Source organism: Esox lucius, chromosome 19 (assembly GCF_011004845.1).
Source record: "Esox lucius isolate fEsoLuc1 chromosome 19, fEsoLuc1.pri, whole genome shotgun sequence".
NCBI classification, from domain to species: Eukaryota; Metazoa; Chordata; class Actinopteri; order Esociformes; family Esocidae; genus Esox; species Esox lucius.
The window spans coordinates 24,773,118-24,790,839 of NC_047587.1; the positions used below are offsets into that span (position 1 = coordinate 24,773,118).

The following is a 17,722-nucleotide window of genomic DNA, read 5'->3' on the forward strand; positions in this document are numbered from 1 at the left end:
TGAAAGTGCCAGCTTAAACCACAGGGTTTTCAGTTTCCATCTGCAACTTGGGGACAGGGAAGTGAAGTCAGCTAAGTTGTCATGATCTGTGAACTGGAAGAAAATGTGCCATGGCACTGTGTCTAAAGGTGATGATCTTAGTATAAGCAGCAGACAACTAGGGAGTATGTATAACATATTATTATTAGAAACCTAACTGATCATTTCCATACAAGAATATATTAACATTTCTGAGTAATAATCAAACTGTGGCTTCGAAAAGGTGCCCAGGAAGAGAGAGGTCAGAGGTCAAAGGCAGCCAGCCCTGCATTTTCACACAAGACATTGTTAAAAGCCTAGAGCTCCAACTCACTGCAGACTCATTGCAACAGCACTCACTGTGGAGGTTTCTTATGTAAGCTACCAACGGTGTGATGATTTAAAGGGTATGGGGAGAGAGATGGAGGGAGCTTAAATGGCTGGGGGAAGAAACTGAGAGCACACACACAGATGTAGGAGACGTCTGTGCCGTGGCTTCACTCCTCTGTCACTGGGTGCCTGCTGTGAAAACAACGCCCCCCTCCTCTCCCTTTCTCGCTTCCACTCTCTCTCCCCGCTGGACGCCAGCCTGACATACCAGACCTTGTTCGTTAGCGCATATTTTTACCCGCCGTTACTAAATTAGGAAGCCAAAGAGAGAGCAAAGTGAGGGTGTCTGCCAAGGCAGAAGAAGAAGGGTCTGCTCAGGCCTTGGTTTGCTGAGGGCCAGCCCTGCCACGTTCATTAAGAGCCACTTGGGTTTCAGAAATAGATGCCCAACAGGGACCTGGGCCAAACAGAATCCAGGATGCTCCAGCCAAAAACTTGTGGGACAAACAAACAAATAAACTGTTTTTCTTATGCACTGCCAGAGTCAACCGGCAGCAGCCACCCTAAGGAGCTACTATAAGTTATCTTGGGCATTTCTACAAACAAGGTGAGTACTGCAGCAGGTTTAGACCTGGTGACAGCACACACACTGCCAAACTGAACTGATAGAGAATAAATTAACCTACAGACTGTCTCTAGAGACCAATTTCTTAAGGCAGCCACAGAAACATAACTTCTTGTTAGTTGGGCATGGTTTTAAGGCAGGGATGTTTAGATAGATATTTATAAAAGGAAATTTACATTTCCTCATTCCTCATTCAGTTGGCATAAATTCTACTCTTTAAGTATTGAATAGGACATGAATAAAATGCCACCCTAGATTTTGGTATGCTGAAGCAGTGTATAAACTGAAGGCTTCTCCAGGCATTTTGTTGCCTGACTGACCTGCAGGACATGCTCAGACAAAAAAAGTTTACATCTGAGGAGCTAATATTTCAAGGTGTATTTGTGAACAGTCTTTTATAACATTCATTAGGATAATATATATTTTTTTGATTTAACAAACGTCCTTATGCAGAGCAACTAAATCCCTTCATCTTAGTTAATCAATGGATTAGTATAATTATAGTTCCAAAAACAGTTATAGAAATTCCAGATTGCTCATTTAAAATCAAAGTCCCAGTCAATGCAATATGTCTACAGTCATTGTATGAAAACTATTTCAAATAGTGTGAATTCATCATGAAAGCACACTAAAAGGGATGGCTGGTACTTTAGTGACATCAACTGGATTATTAAAGAACTTTACTTCTCCAGTTGTGCAACATTTTAAGGCCCCAAAAGACCACCACTACAGAAGGACTAATGCATCACCCATTAAATGCATTAGCTTGAGATTTGTGTCATAATTTACTTTATCAGAATGTAACTGCGTAACACTAACAGATTCTAAAGTGCACTCATCAGAAGGCATTCGCAACTCTAGTGGTGTTTGAAATAATTAACAAGCCTACTCAAAAGAGTGATATTTTGGCACAATTGTGTGTATTATTCACTGCTTTAAAAGCAATCCTAATGAAGTAAAAACTTTATTATTTGAAAATCAGTTATGTATATGCTTAAGTAGTGCAAATACCAAAAAGGTTAGGGATATCACCTGCAAGTGAACTGTAGATAATTCCAATGTACACAATACAAGAGGGGAAGCCAGTGACGCATCAATTCACATTCATCCATTTATTTTCCAACTTCCTATATTCATCGTTTAGATGTCATTAACAAAAGGACTATAATTTTTTCCAAAGTGTCTGTGCTCTCTGCCACACTAGTATAATGTTATTATTAATAACATATTAACAACACCTGGCAGCCATATTCGGTATAATCGATGGGGGAGAAACTCTGAATCGGGTGGGGGGCAGAACAGATGATCATTGGATAAATGGCTCCCACATTCCTGCCTCTAATTGCACCTACAAATAGCAAAACAATTATATGTTTGTGTATAAAAGTAAAGTGACACAGAATGGTTATAATATTAATTGCACTGCCATAAAGTGTATTAAGTAATTATAAGAAAATGCACAAGATGGTGAATATGTTTCCTGACATTGTCATAAAATGTATTATGGCATTCCAATTTAAATGAAATATGATGGTCATAAACGTTGAATAAATAACTGAGATTAGCCTCCAGGATGCGCTGTTGATAACCTAGAGCAACCACAGACACTGCTGTCAGTTTAGAATTCATTGAAATCACGGCCAACCTTTTCACAGCTACCAACAAACCGTTCCCTGAGCATACAGTGGATATAAAAAGTCTGCACACCCCTGTTAAAATGCCAGGTTCTTGTGATGTAAAATAATGAGACAAAGATAAATCATGTCAGAACTTTTTCCACCTTTAATGTGACCTATAATGAAACAATTCAATTGAAAAACAAACAGAAATCTTTCAGGGGGAAAAAGAAAAAATTTTATACTCACAATATCCTGGCACATAATACATATTTTTACCAATACATTCTATGAAATTCTATTTCTGTTGTTAGTTAACCAGAGAAAGTGCAATATTTGGATGTGAACCACAAGGCTTGACATTGTCACCTGCCAAATGCGGGTGGAATTCGGCTGTGGCGGGTACCGCAGTCACTTTTACTAGCCACTATGACGGGTGGCATTCTATATCTATACACAGGGTTTTTCCAGCTTTCAAAACTCAAACCAAAATCTTGCAAAGCCTATGTGTGTAGGCATGGTAAAACATGATTTTGTGCAGGAGAATAGCCATTTTGTCATTCTTATACACCCAAGCATGTCAAAATATTTCAATAAAACGTAATAACCTCTAATAAACTATACAGTGGGGAGAACAAGTATTTGATACACTGCCGATTTTGCAGGCTTTCCTACTTACAAAGCATGTAGAGGTCTGTAATTTTTATCATAGGTACACTTCAACTGTGAGAGACGGAATCTAAAACAGAAATCCAGAAAATCACATTGTATGATTTTTTTAAATAATTTATTTGCATTTTATTGCATGACATAAGTATTTGATCACCTACCAACCTGTAAGAATTCCGGCTCTCACAGACCTGTTGTCTCTGCCCGTCTGAAGTTTGCCAATGACCATCTGGATGATCCAGAGGAGGAATGGGAGAAGGTCATGTGGTCTGATGAGACAAAAATAGAGCTTTTTGGTCTAACTCCACTCGTCGTGTTTGGAGGAAGAAGAAGGATGAGTACAACCCCAAGAACACCATCCCAACCGTGAAGCATGGAGGTGGAAACATCATTCTTTTGGGATGCTTTTCTGCAAAGGGGACAGGATGACTGCACCGTATTGAGGGGAGGATGGATGGGGCCATGTATCGCGAGATCTTGGCCAACAACCTCCTTCCCTCAGTAAGAGCATTTTCCGGCTCTCATAGACCTGTTAGTTTTTCTTTAAGAAGCCCTCCTGTTCTCCACTCATTACCTGTATTAACTGCACCTGTTTGAACTTGTTACCTGTATAAGAGACACCTGTCCACACACTCAATCAAACAGACTACAACCTCTCCACAATGGACAAGACCAGAGAGTTGTGTAAGGACATCAGGGATAAAATTGTAGACCTGCACAAGGCTTGGATGGGCTACAGGACAATAGGCAAGCAGCTTGGTGAGAAGGCAACAACTGTTGGCGCAATTATTAGAAAATGGAAGAGGTTCAAGATGACGGTCAATCTTCCATCGGTCTGGGGCTCCATGAGGAAGGTGAGGGATCAGCCCCAGAACTACATGGCAGGATCTGGTCAATGACCTGAAGAGAGCTGGGACCACAGTCTCAAAGAAAACCATTAGTAACACATTACGCCGTCATGGATTAAAATCCTGCAGCGCACGCAAGGTCCCCCTGCTCAAGCCAGCGCATGTCCAGGCCAGTCTGAAGTTTGCCAATGACCATCTGGATGATCCAGAGGAGGAATGGGAGAAGGTCATGTGGTCTGATGAGACAAAAATAGAGCTTTTTGGTCTAACTCCACTCTTCGTGTTTGGAGGAAGAAGAAGGATGAGTACAACCCCAAGAACACCATCCCAACCGTGAAGCATGGAGGTAGAAACATCATTCTTTTGGGATGCTTTTCTGCAAAGGGGACAGGACGACTGCACCGTATTGAGGGGAGGATGGATGGGGCCATGTATCGCGAGATCTTGGCCAACAACCTCCTTCCCTCAGCAAGAGCATTTTCCGGCTCTCATAGACCTGTTAGTTTTTCTTTAAGAAGCCCTCCTGTTCTCCACTCATTACCTGTATTAACTGCACCTGTTTGAACTTGTTACCTGTATAAAAGACACCTGTCCACACACTCAATCAAACAGACTACAACCTCTCCACAATGGCCAAGACCAGAGAGCTGTGTAAGGACATCAGGGATAAAATTGTAGACCTGCACAAGGCTGGGATGGGCTACAGGACAATAGGCAAGCAGCTTGGTGAGAAGGCAACAACTGTTGGCGCAATTATTAGAAAATGGAAGAGGTTCAAGATGACGGTCAATCTTCCATCGGTCTGGGGCTCCATGAGGAAGGTGAGGGATCAGCCCCAGAACTACATGGCAGGATCTGGTCAATGACCTGAAGAGAGCTGGGACCACAGTCTCAAAGAAAACCATTAGTAACACATTACGCCGTCATGGATTAAAATCCTGCAGCGCACGCAAGGTCCCCCTGCTCAAGCCAGCGCATGTCCAGGCCAGTCTGAAGTTTGCCAATGACCATCTGGATGATCCAGAGGAGGAATGGGAGAAGGTCATGTGGTCTGATGAGACAAAAATAGAGCTTTTTGGTCTAAACTCCACTCGCCGTGTTTGGAGGAAGAAGAAGGATGAGTACAACCCCTAGAACACCATCCCTACCATGAAGCATGGAGGTAAAAACATCATTCTTTGGGGATGCTTTTCTGCAAAGGGGACAGGTCGACTGCACCGTATTGAGGGGAGGATGGATGGGGCCATGTAATCGCAAGATCTTGGCCAACAACCTCCTTCCCTCAGTAAGAGCATTGAAGATGGGTCGTGGCTGGGTCTTCCAGCATGACAACGACCCGAAACACATAGCCAGGGCAACTAAGGAATGGCCCTGTAAAAAGCATCTCAAGGTCCTGGAGTGGCCTAGCCAGTCTCCAGACCTGAACCCAATAGAAAATCTTTGGAGGGAGCTGAAAGTCTGTATTGCCCAACGACAGCCCCAAAACCTGAAGGATCTGGAGAAGGTCTGTATGGAGGAGTGGGTCAAAATCCCTGCTGCAGTGTGTGCAAACCTGGTCAAGAACTACAAGAAACGTATGATCTCTGTAATTGCAAACAAAGGTTTCTGTACCAAATATTAAGTTCTGCTTTTCAGATGTATCAAATACTTATGTCATGCAATAAAATGCAATATACAGTGAAAAAAAATATACAAGTAACATATTTAAGAATATAAATATATGAACGTGAAGAAGACTTTGGATCAGCGACAGCAGCAGAGCCTAGTACAGATGAAGGAGGTCGAGAGAGGGAGATTAACGATATGGCATCAAGGCAAGGATGTATTATCAACAGCTCTGTTTCGTTTTATGCAAGCCTATATTAACAAGAATATAGCATAACAATGAAAATAGACAACAATAATATTGGCTGATATATAGCTGATGAGTGATTTCATATTTATTTTTAAATAACATGCTAATAGGTCTATGTCAAGAATAAATATATTGCTTATATATTTTGGTTAATATTAGGGAGGTCATTGCAGCCTGCATTAGCTGCTCACGTGGACATGGACAACAGGGCAGATTTAATAGTTTTTCAAGTGTGTAGACACATATTGTATAAATTATTTCGGTTGAGTGCGGGGGTTTGGGTACCACCTTTGCCTAATTTTGAGCCAGGAAAACCTGTGTGTGTGTGTATATATATACACACAAACACACACACATATTTTTTTAAACTGTAGTCTCATTGCAATGAGAGTGACATTACAACCTACGACCCTACAACTCCAATGAGCACTACCTACATACAGTGTTGGATTCTGGTCCATTTATGTTAGGCCTATTCCCTTGCACGCCAGTGACCAACAGTGTGAACTAGACAGGCTACGATGTAGCACTGATAAACAAATATCACTGATAAACAAATAAAACCCAACAACAAAATGGTGGCTAGTGAAAATGCTAAGTGGCTAGTAACTTTGGAAAACCACTAGCCACAATGGGCTGTATACACAGTAGAAATATAAATGTTTGTGCTAACAACAGTAAGTCTCTCTGGATTACATGAAAGAAAAAGATCAATGCTGATGAACACATCAAAACCACTCACTCTGAACATAAATGTGTGCTTCAGAAAGAGGGCTTGAACACCAGTGACTTCATTGAAGCATTTGTACACAAGAGGGCTCAGCCGTGATAAAAACATCCTTGAGTGTACAAAGATCTGAAGTAAGAATATGCACAGTACAGAGATGTGTGAGTGGAAAGAGACAGAAATGTGAAGAATGGAAAGAATAACAGTAATGAAAGAGAGCAAGAAGAAAGGGAAAGGAGATGGAGGGTGAGATGAGAGAGGAAGAGAAGAGAGGGCGGGGAATTATAAGATAAAAAGGAGAAAGGGGGAGAGAGAGAAATATGGAAAATAAAACGAAAACAATATTTTAAACCATATTGTGTACCTGGTAGTCTTTGATATCCTTCACCCTTTCACTGAAGTATGCAATCAAGCCACACCAACAACCTTTTCCACTCAGCAGAGCTGCATTGACATGAGAATGAATTTAGATGGAAGAAGGAATTAAGAAATATGGTTAACCAAATGATAATATACTGTTATTAGTGACTGTAATGTGACTGAATCATGCAGCATGTACAGCACTTCTAGGATGCCCTAAACAGCACCTCCTCTCAACATGAACAAGCACAACATTATTGGGGTGTAATGGGCCAGCATCTCCATGAAGGTGGACTGATGATGGATTGCGGTAATTGTTCTGAATACCTTTTCAATCTCTGAGAAAAAGAGAGGGATTTGTGACTTGTGATATTGTGATGAGTGTCTCAGACAACAAAAACAACAAAGATTATGAAGTATATCAAACATTCTAAACTCATACATTCATTATTTTTCACTGTCATAAAACTGGGATTTTACTTGAGTTGGCTGAAATAGGGCAGGGCATCATTCTCATGTTGTTTTATTAGAAAAATGTACTACTTCATCTGCTGGTTATCGCTTTGGTGTTATTGTGTAGATATGTTTTCTGGCCACTTAGGAAAATATTTCGGTTTTGTAGTCATCTCAGGGCTATACATTCCTTCAACAAAACATAAAATAAATATTTTACCAGGTTGGTATACTAAGAACTCCTTGTTATTTACAGCAGCAACCCAGGAGAAATTATGGTTTTGCTGGGATTAGAACCAGTGAACTTTCATTTACTTGCTCCACCTTTTGTTCTCAGTTGGTTGCAAATGTAACTATGAAATGCAGGGGAAAAAAGTCATAACGTACATTGTTCTTGTATTGATATGTCCTATCAATTATCCATATATATGTCCTATCAGTTAGAATACAGTTATTAAGTTGTACCACTAGATGTCAGTCTAGGATTGACAGTGTGGATTTACGATGCCACAGCGTTGTATAAAGAATATAAAAAGTTTGTATAAGTAATTAAAAGCGAAAGTACTAGTGAAAGCTAGCAGTTCACTTTGAAATGTGTTTCATCATTATTACGTTCACATTGAGCATTATAGTTGTCAATTATTTGCATTATTTGAAAAACGTAATAATAGGAATGTGCCACTACGTAGTTGTCTGGTGCCATGTCACAAGCATTGCATTGTGCAGGATGACGCTGTGTTGTTCGGTGTATTTGACAAATAAACCTTGAAACTTGAAACGTGTGATTTTGTCTGGATTACTCTTTTAAGTGAATAGTGTTTAGGCTACAACTTGTCCCTCTTCAAAATATACTTTTTTGTTTTGCGTATCAGAGTTCATTTTTTTCTGTCAATTAATAGAATCGCAAGCTGTTCTAACATGTTATACGTAAACTGAACGATGTCAGACGTTTACTCACTAGCCTGTCTACCTCCTTGCTCCGCCCAAACGCTACCGCATGTCCACAGACGTAGTTTCTTCACAGCGACAGATTTCACTTTTGGTCGTCAGGCAAAGCACTCACAAGCGTGTCCACGACAACCGGCGGGAGGAGAAATTAAACATGGCATGAAATGATTCAGCAAAAGGTTTCTGTCAATTAATATTCAGTTATCTACGACATGAAAAACACACGGTCCAAACAACAACTTGGTTAAACTGTAAGTGGAGAATCGTAAGTTGTGTTGTTTGTGACTGCATTGCTGTACGGTAGTTTGTAAACCCGATGTTGAATTAAACGAAACGCAAATTTACTATCATCGATAAAGTTACGATTAGGCTACAGCACAAGGCAGAATGTTGAAACAAATTGCATTTTAACTACCGGTTGTTAATTATGTTGGTCCAATTTGACGGTAGGGAAAAAACTGTCCATAGGAAAGTGCAATATAATTCAAATAAGCTGGTATGCGTTCAACTATGTATTCTTTTTTTAAAATAATGTAAGGCTATATGAATTGGTCAATAGTTTTAAACGGAAAATCACGAGCATAGTTACATAATTATATTTCACTCTTTACCATAGTTTTCCAACAAAGCTTTGAGTTACGTAGTAATATGTTTTTTTCTACTTCAAACTAATTGAAAACAAGATTTGAAGACCATCATACTTGATTGTGTTTTTTTGTCTTGTAACGTACATTTCTATTAAAAACATGAAAACAAAATTTGGGACAATAACGATAGGCATATGTCTTGGATTTGGGAATCAGTAATGGGACAAATATATATATCTGTTATTTAAAAAAAGATGAAGAACCGGTTTTGGTTCAGAGACTGCTAAACAGAGCAAATATAAATTGTTGTATTATCCATTATGCAATTATCCTTAAAGACAAAATCAGCATACAGAACTGTATCGATATCCCCCCCACCACTAAACTGACCAACTGTGTAAGTAAAAGGTGTTTGCTGAAATAACTTGGTAAATCATGGGTGAAGTGTGGAATTGTGGTGCTCAAGTGAATTTTCTTAAATTTTCAACTACAGACCAATCCCTACATAAGATCTAAAATAGCTTTTATTGTTAGTTTTTTTCAAACTGGAAGGGTATTATAAAATTTTGTTATATACACATTATAATCGAACCAATAAAGTTAATTCCAAGTAGACTGACAAAATTACTTAGTAATTAATATTCCCATATTAACAGCTGTTTTTTCTGTATTGAATTAAAGGAACAGAAATCTATTTAAACAAATATGTAGTAAAGTGGAACTACAGTGGGGAGAACAAGTATTTGATACACTGCCGATTTTGCAGGTTTTCCTACTTACAAAGCATGTAGAGGTCTGTCATTTTTATCATAGGTACACTTCAACTGTGAGAGACGGAATCTAAAACAAAAATCCAGAAAATCACATTGTATGATTTTTTTAAATAATTAATTTGCCTTTTATTGCATGACATAAGTATTTGATCACCTACCAACCAGTAAGAATTCCGGCTTTCACAGACCTGTTGTCTCTGCCCGTCTGAAGTTTGCCAATGACCATCTGGATGATCCAGAGGAGGAATGAGAGAAGGTCATGTGGTCTGATGAGACAAAAATAGAGCTTTTTGGTCTAACTCCACTCGTCGTGTCTGGAGGAAGAAGAAGGATGAGTACAACCCCAAGAACACCATCCCAACCGTGAAGCATGGAGGTAGAAACATCATTCTTTTGGGATGCTTTTCTGCAAAGGGGACAAGACGACTGCACCGTATTGAGGGGAGGATGGATGGGGCCGTGTATCGCGAGATCTTGGCCAACAACCTCCTTCCCTCAGTAAGAGCATTGAAGATGGGTCGTGGCTGGGTCTTCCAGCATGACAACGGCCCGAAACACACAGCCAGGGCAACTAAGGAGTGGCTCCGTAAGAAGCATCTCAAGGTCCTGGTGTGGCCTAGCCAAAATCGGCAGTGTATCAAATACTTGTTCTCCCCACTGTACCTGACATATTTTAATGGCCATTGTCCGATGTCCAAACTAAACATGGAAAAACAGTGTTTAAAAACATCCGCTCTGGGACAAGAACACACAACCTTAAGCATTGTGAGCCACAGTGTTATCCATTATGCAGGACCTGCTATTCAAAAGCCTATATACTTAACTTAATTTAAATAGGCAATCTGACAATGCCAGGTGTGTGTCATTCACTTAGTACTGATTGAACCTTCACTTTGCCTGCTTAATTAAAAAACAATATTTATTATGATAATGTCCAAAGCTTTTTTCACACCCTTGATCAAACCCTGTTACAAAATGCACGCTTTCAATTCTGCCATTGATGAAGAGTTGCATACAAACACATACCTCTACAGGACTTATTTACCAGTTTAGGTACAATCACTTTTGGCAATATGACTAGCAGAGGTGCAACAGGTGTTTGTTTTGGGGACTAGGTACCATGCAACTGAACGATTAAATCCTGTCAAATTTTAGGAAAATATGTTTTGCTGTTGTTTTTGAAACCACTCTAAAAAAAGGAATCCCCAAATAATATAATGGATCCAATATTTATTTCTTACTAACAGATGCACACTGTACACTGTTAAAGCTTAGAGGAATTAAAGTGTTTTGACACAAGCCAAAAGGGTTCTATTTAATCCTGTTTGCCCATCACTAGCTTCATGGTGATGGAAATCTAAAACCACTTCTTGCGTTTTGGAAGGTTTATTGAACTTTGCTATCAATGATTCACAAGTTCCAATGGTCGTAATGGCTGGTGGAATATTTGTAAATATTATTTTAGTAAGTCTAGCTTTAAGAGGTCTGAGAAAATGTCCTAGTCCATACACTCTTGGAGAATATAATGCATTCCTTTCAAATTTATTAATTTACACATTATAGTGCATTTCTAACAAAAAGGGAGTGTAATCCCCTATTTGTGTGTTATTTTTATCATAATTACAGGTAACTGTTATCTGTCTATCATCCCTGATATTCAACCTTCCCCACATGGTGACCACTGATGCCATCTATTATGGAAATTACCTTGATAACCACATTTTCTGCGGTGAAATGTTCATCATTGAAAGGCATCCTTTAATATGGGGCTTGAACACAATCATTTGTTTACTAGGATGATAACTGTATTTTCAGATTATGGTTGACGCTGTCTGTTGGTCATTTGCCAATCAGCATTTCTCAAGCTCAAAGCATGTGAATCCACCTGGTATTTACCACTTTACAACTGATCATTTTATATCTTCCCCTGGGTTATGAATGTAGCAAAATAATCAGTGTGAATTACCAATGTCTATGATTAAATGTTGATTATTTTTAATGGTTGTTGTTAAAATTACCAGGAGCATCAGTAAGTACTTCAGTGGATATGCTCATAAAGGACTGACAAGTGTCTTTCAAAGAGGAACGGATGACATGCAAAAGCCGACGTCAATGATGACACCTGAGGAAAAACTTACCCAGTATGACAGCAGAGCCCAAACCTTTGTGGATACTCAACAGGTACATTTGCGGTTGCTTTTTTAAAACTTGTCCACAGACTATCGTGCATTTGGGTGGAAGTGTCTGGGGAAATTACTTCTGTGATTACATCTGCATACAAGGGGGAGTTTGATACTAACCAGGACAATGACAGCAGTGTGACTTTGATGTGTTGCAGCTGCAATAGTTACTAAAATATGTTAAGATAAGGATAAAAACATATCACATGTATAATGTTGAATGCATATTGCCTATTGCACAGCATGGGAGGCTGTTAGTAGGAAACTACACTTTAACAGTAATGAAAGATTTTTCTCCACAGTTTGATGCTTGCATCGAGGACCTAGTCCGCTGTGTGGCTCTTTCAAGACTGGTATATGGAGATGGTCATCTGAAACTAGCCCAAGCTCATGTCAGACTGGCTAAAGCATACCTACAGTTTAAAGGTGAATTATATAATTGATGAACCATTTAATAACCTGTTGATGGCACTTCTTTAGATTTTTAAGTGCCCAGAGAGATTGTTTGGGATCTAAACGCGAAAACATTTAGATACATTTCTCCAAAGATTACCTATTTGCAGTGCCCTCCTCAATTATTGGGACATTATAAAAACATTCTTTCATATAAAATCATCCTACTTTGTGACATCAAATGTATTGGGACAGTGGGTTTGACAGTTCTTTCTGGTTAGGTTAGTTCTATTACATCATTTGGACCAAACGGTATGACCTACCGACTCAAATATACACTCTTCAGAAGCTCTGGAACACAACAATCTTTGTGATTTTACTGTAGAACACCCACAAGCTTTTCGATTGATCTAAAGGTAAACTGAGTACCATTACTGTAAATTAGTTATTTTGTTTTAAGATATTTTTCTAGCATTTTGACAGGTAAGAAGGGAAAGATAGAGGAGAGAGTTTTCGCTGAAGTTGCAATTGGAACTGTACATAAAATCTTTGAAAAACCCATGTGTCCCTCACTCCACAGGTTGGCCGATGCAGGCCCTGGAACACTCAGCCAGAGCCAGTGACCTGCTGTCGCTTGGCCCACCCAGCTCCACCAGCCAGGAGGACAGGGTGCATGTCCTCACCTGTGTTCTCGACATATACCTAACACAGGGAGGTTCCTCTTTGTTGTTGGCCAAATATCCTTTTCCCATGTTTCTCTGCCTTAAGGAAATACGCTGGAACGTGACAATCATGTGGAGAATGATTGTATTTTTAGGAAATAAAAATTTCACAAATTTCACAAAAACATTCAATCTGAATTCAAAGAACTGACTGGTTACATTTCCCGGGCTAAGTTGGTGTAGTACTGTTTTAATGTTGACTTTGCAGTACTCCTTATCCATTTCAACTCTTGAGGAATCAGCATCAAATCATTTAAAAGCAGAGAAAATTGTGGGAGAACTTCATCAGCTAGGAGGCATCAGCGAAGAGCAGAAAATGAAGACTGAAGTTGAGATATCCACTTCTCTGTCCAGGTATGATAGAGTAAACTGAAACTGAAATGGACACACTTTTGCAAATACATAGTAATGGGCCATTTTTCTTTTTTGTACTGCACCCCATGTGAAGTAAATCATGAAATAATCAGTAAATCATCAAATCATGGTTGACAACTCGAGAGTCCTAATCCAGGCGTCTCATGGAATACTACAACTCACTGTGGTTAGGGCTTCCTGCTTGTGCCATAAAACCTTCAACTTTCAAACATTCAACCTTCTGCATGGTCTGCTGTCTTCCAGGTAAAGCTTGTATCCACTCACCCGGCACAGCCAGAAGAGGACTGGTCACCCCTCTGAGCCTGGGTCCTCTCTAGGTTTCTTCTTAAAATTTGGCCTTCTTAGGGAGTTTTTCTTAGCCACTGAAATCCAACACTACTGTTGTTTGCTCCTTGGGGTTTAAGGCCGGGTGTCTCTGTAAAGCACTTTGTGACAACTGCTGTTGTAAAAAGGGCTTTATAAATAAATTTGATTGATTGACTACAAACTATGGTGCTTGTTTAAGGAACAGCAAGGGGGACAGCACTTTTCTCTTTCCTATCAAAGCTCTTTTTTATGTACCATTCATAAATGTGTGCAATGGACACAATTGTTTTTTTACTTAAGGATCCCATAAAAAATACATTGAAGATAAGAAATACAATAATATCATCAGATGGATAAACCTGAAACAAATGTTTCTACTGCAAGAAATGTGTGATCCATCCAAACAGTTGGTATGACTGAAATAATCACTGGGAGCTTATAATTATACAAGACAGGAGTCCTTAGAATCAATTGGTCCACAAGGTACATGCTAGTCTAATACATAAACTCTAAGATCTGAGCACTCAGGTTAACATTTCTGTATTATAATATTTTTATTCTAATATTCTGAGATAGTGGATTTTTGATTTCCACGAGCTGTAGGCCATAATCATCAAGATTGAAATTTGTTTGGGCCAAGAAACACAAGGAATGGACATTAGACCAGTGGAAATCTGTGGTTTGGTCTGATGAGTCAAAATTTGAGATCTTTGGTTCCAACCGCCGTGTCTTTGTTCAACGCAGAAAAGGTGAACGGATAGATTCGACATGCCTGGTTCCCACCGTGAAGCATGGAGGAGGAGGTGTGATGGTGTGGGGGTGCTTTGCTGGTGACACCTCCGCATTCTAGAGATGTGTCTGCTGCTAGAACTCTGTGTGGCATTCAACTGGTCTCTAATCTGAGCTGCTGTTTACCTCCGATTTCTGAGGCTGGTGACTCGGATGAACTTATCCTCAGCAGCAGAGGTGACTCTTGGTCTTCCTTTCCTGGGGCGGTCCTCATGTGAGCCAGTTTTGTTGTAGCGCTTGATGGTTTTTGCGACTGCACTTTGGGACACATTCAAAGTTTTCGCAATTTTCCGGACTGACTGACCTCCATTTGTTAAAGTAATGATGGCCACTTGTTTCTCTGTACTTAGCTGATTGGTTCTTGCCATAATATGAATTCTAACAGTTGTCCAATAGGACTGTCGGCTGTGTATCAACCTGACTTCTGCACAACTGATGGTCCCAACCCCATTAATAAGGGGAAAAAATCCACTAATTAACCCTGACAAGGCACACCTGTGAAGTGAAAACCATTTCAGGTGACTAACTCATGAAGCTCATTGAGAGAACAGCATGGGTTTGCAGCGCTATCAATTGTTAAGTACATAATTCCATATGTGTTCATTCATAGTTTTGATGCCTTCAGTGAGAATCTACAATGTAAATAGTCATGAAAATAAAGAAAACGCATTGAATGAGAAGGTGTGTCCAAACTTTTGGCCTGGATTATTAGGAACACCGTACTAATACTGTGTTTGACCCCCTTTCGCCTTCAGAACTGCCTTAATTCTACGTGGCATTGATTCAACAAGGTGCTGAAAGCATTCTTTAGAAATGTTGGCCCATATTGAAAGGATAGCATCTTGCAGTTGATGGAGATTTGTGGGATGCACATCCAGGGCACGAAGCTCCCGTTCCACCACATCCCAAAGATGCTCTATTGGGTTGAGATCTGGTGACTGTGGGGGCCATTTCAGTACAGTGAACTCATTGTCATGTTCAGGAAACCAATTTGAAATTATTCGAGCTTTGTGACATGGTGCATTATCCTGCTGGAAGTAGCCATCAGAGGATGGGTACATGGTGGTCATAAAGGGATGGACATGGTCAGAAACAATGCTCAGGTAGGCCGTGGCATTTAAACGATGCCCAATTGGCACTAAGGGGCCTAAAGTGTGCCAAGAAAACATCCCCCACACCATTACACCACCACCACCAGCCTGCACAGTGGTAACAAGGCATGATGGATCCATGTTCTCATTCTGTTTACGCCCAAATCTGACTCTACCATCTGAATGTCTCAACAGAAATCGAGACTCACCAAACCAGGCAACATTCTTCCAGTCTTCAACTGTCCAATTTTGGTGAGCTCGTGCAAATTATAGCCTCTTTTTCCTATTTGTAGTGGAGATGAGTTGTACCCGGTGGGGTCTTCTGCTGTTGTAGCCCATCCGCCTCAAGGTTGTGCGTGTTGTGGCTTCACAAATGCTTTGCTGCATACCTCGGTTGTAACGAGTGGTTATTTCAGTCAAAGTTGCTCTTCTATCAGCTTGAATCAGTCTGCCCATTCTCCTCTGACCTCTAGCATCAACAAGGCATTTTCGCCCACAGGACTGCCGCATACTGGATGTTTTTCCCTTTTCACACCATTCTTTGTAAACCCTAGAAATGGTTGTGCGTGAAAATCCCAGTAACTGAGCAGATTGTGAAATACTCAGACCGGCCCTTCTGGCACCAACAACCATGCCACGCTCAAAATTGCTTAAATCACCTTTCTTTCCCATTCTGACATTCAGTTTGGAGTTCAGGAGATGGACCACACCCCTAAATGCATTGAAGCAACTGCCATGTGATTGGTTGATTAGATAATTGCATTAATGAGAAATTGAACAGGTGTTCCTAATAATCCTTTAGGTGAGTGTACATCTAACTATATGTTAAGATGTTAACATTCTGATGTCCACATTCAACTTCTTACCTTGGACACACTATAACAGCTTATCATCAGTACTGTTGTCCACTGACAAAGAAAACAGTTGTTCTTTAGGCCAGAAGATGGAGACAATGTCTAACATTTACACTGAGCAATATGATATTTACATTGTTCAAACATTGTGGCATTTTCTGCTGCTGTTTTAGGCCTGTAGTGTAAAGTCTCAGAATAGTCTTAACACGTTCCTCATATTAGAGGTGCCTACATTATCTATCAAGACTATTTTCTAATGCCCTTTACATCAGCATTTGTCACAATGTGCCTTTACAGATGCCCAACCTGAAGCCACAAAAAGCAAGCAAGAGTTAATTACCTTCAAAATGTATTGTATAGGTGTTTACCAGGCCTGTTCTTAAGCTCCATTAGGTGTGAGCTGGAGTACATAGCAGCAGACCAGCTGTGGTAGAGGTCAGTGCACATCCCACACTGATTCCACTGGGGCGCTGATATGTGGGCAGGGAGGACAACATAGTCCTTGCCCTTTAATCAAAAATGCATTATTCTTCTCACTGCTGGCTCGATGAACTACTGTAATTGTGAGGAGGCTTTTTGCCCAAAACTGCAGTTGATTCTTGTATTCACTTGTAGGTTAACACATTAGTACAGTAGCTACAGCATGTTGGGGTCTTCCCGCCAGCATGGTACTGATAGAGTTTAGAAGTAATTGGCTCAGGGAAGGATAAAGGCGTTGAGGGATTAGTGTGGATACATTCAGCACATGTTACCACTGCGTGCACATCTAAAAAATCCTTTTTCAGAGGTGTATTCACTTCAATGTTATGGGTTTCTACAAACAACAATAATTATATATTTGTTTTTCATAATGTTTCCTTTATAAGTTGATATTGATGACATGATATGGCTATGGAAAACATTTTCTACTAATTTACAAATAAAACATATGCTCCTAGTCATTCTGAATATACTCAGATTAAAATACTGGTTGCATTATAGTTTTTTAAACTTCCAGTGAGCTAAGGTAGAAAGTATTTTGGTGTGAGGTCATCCTTTTAGGTTCAGTTTATAACAGACCGTTTGTTTACACAATTTGTGAAAATGAAAAAATGTGCAGACGTTTGCTGATGTTTTAAGCTCTTTTGTTCGAGGTTAACTGAACTTGGCCGGCTTCTATAACATCCTAGTCAACAGGACATTAGTGTTGTGATCAGTTTCATG

General features: G+C 39.9%; 1 protein-coding gene across 8 annotated transcripts in view; it reads left to right on the forward strand.

Moving 5' to 3' along the window:
• The first annotated feature begins 677 nt into the window (after positions 1-677).
• ttc23 (tetratricopeptide repeat domain 23) overlaps positions 678-17,722 on the forward strand; it is a 28,699-nt gene continuing 11,654 nt past the window's right edge. Inside the window, exons 1-6 of one of the 8 annotated variants that reach the window (XM_020040379.3) lie at positions 8,452-8,700; positions 11,625-11,697; positions 11,831-11,990; positions 12,292-12,415; positions 12,963-13,119; positions 13,333-13,458. In XM_020040379.3, coding sequence (XP_019895938.3) covers positions 11,904-11,990; positions 12,292-12,415; positions 12,963-13,119; positions 13,333-13,458 — 494 coding nt within the window. In that variant the 5' untranslated portion in view covers positions 8,452-8,700; positions 11,625-11,697; positions 11,831-11,903. Of the gene's footprint in view, positions 956-8,450; positions 8,715-11,624; positions 11,698-11,830; positions 11,991-12,291; positions 12,416-12,962; positions 13,120-13,332; positions 13,459-17,722 lie in introns of those variants that run through there. The other 7 variants (XM_010892700.5, XM_020040378.3, XM_010892701.5 and 4 more) reach the window with 7 other exon arrangements.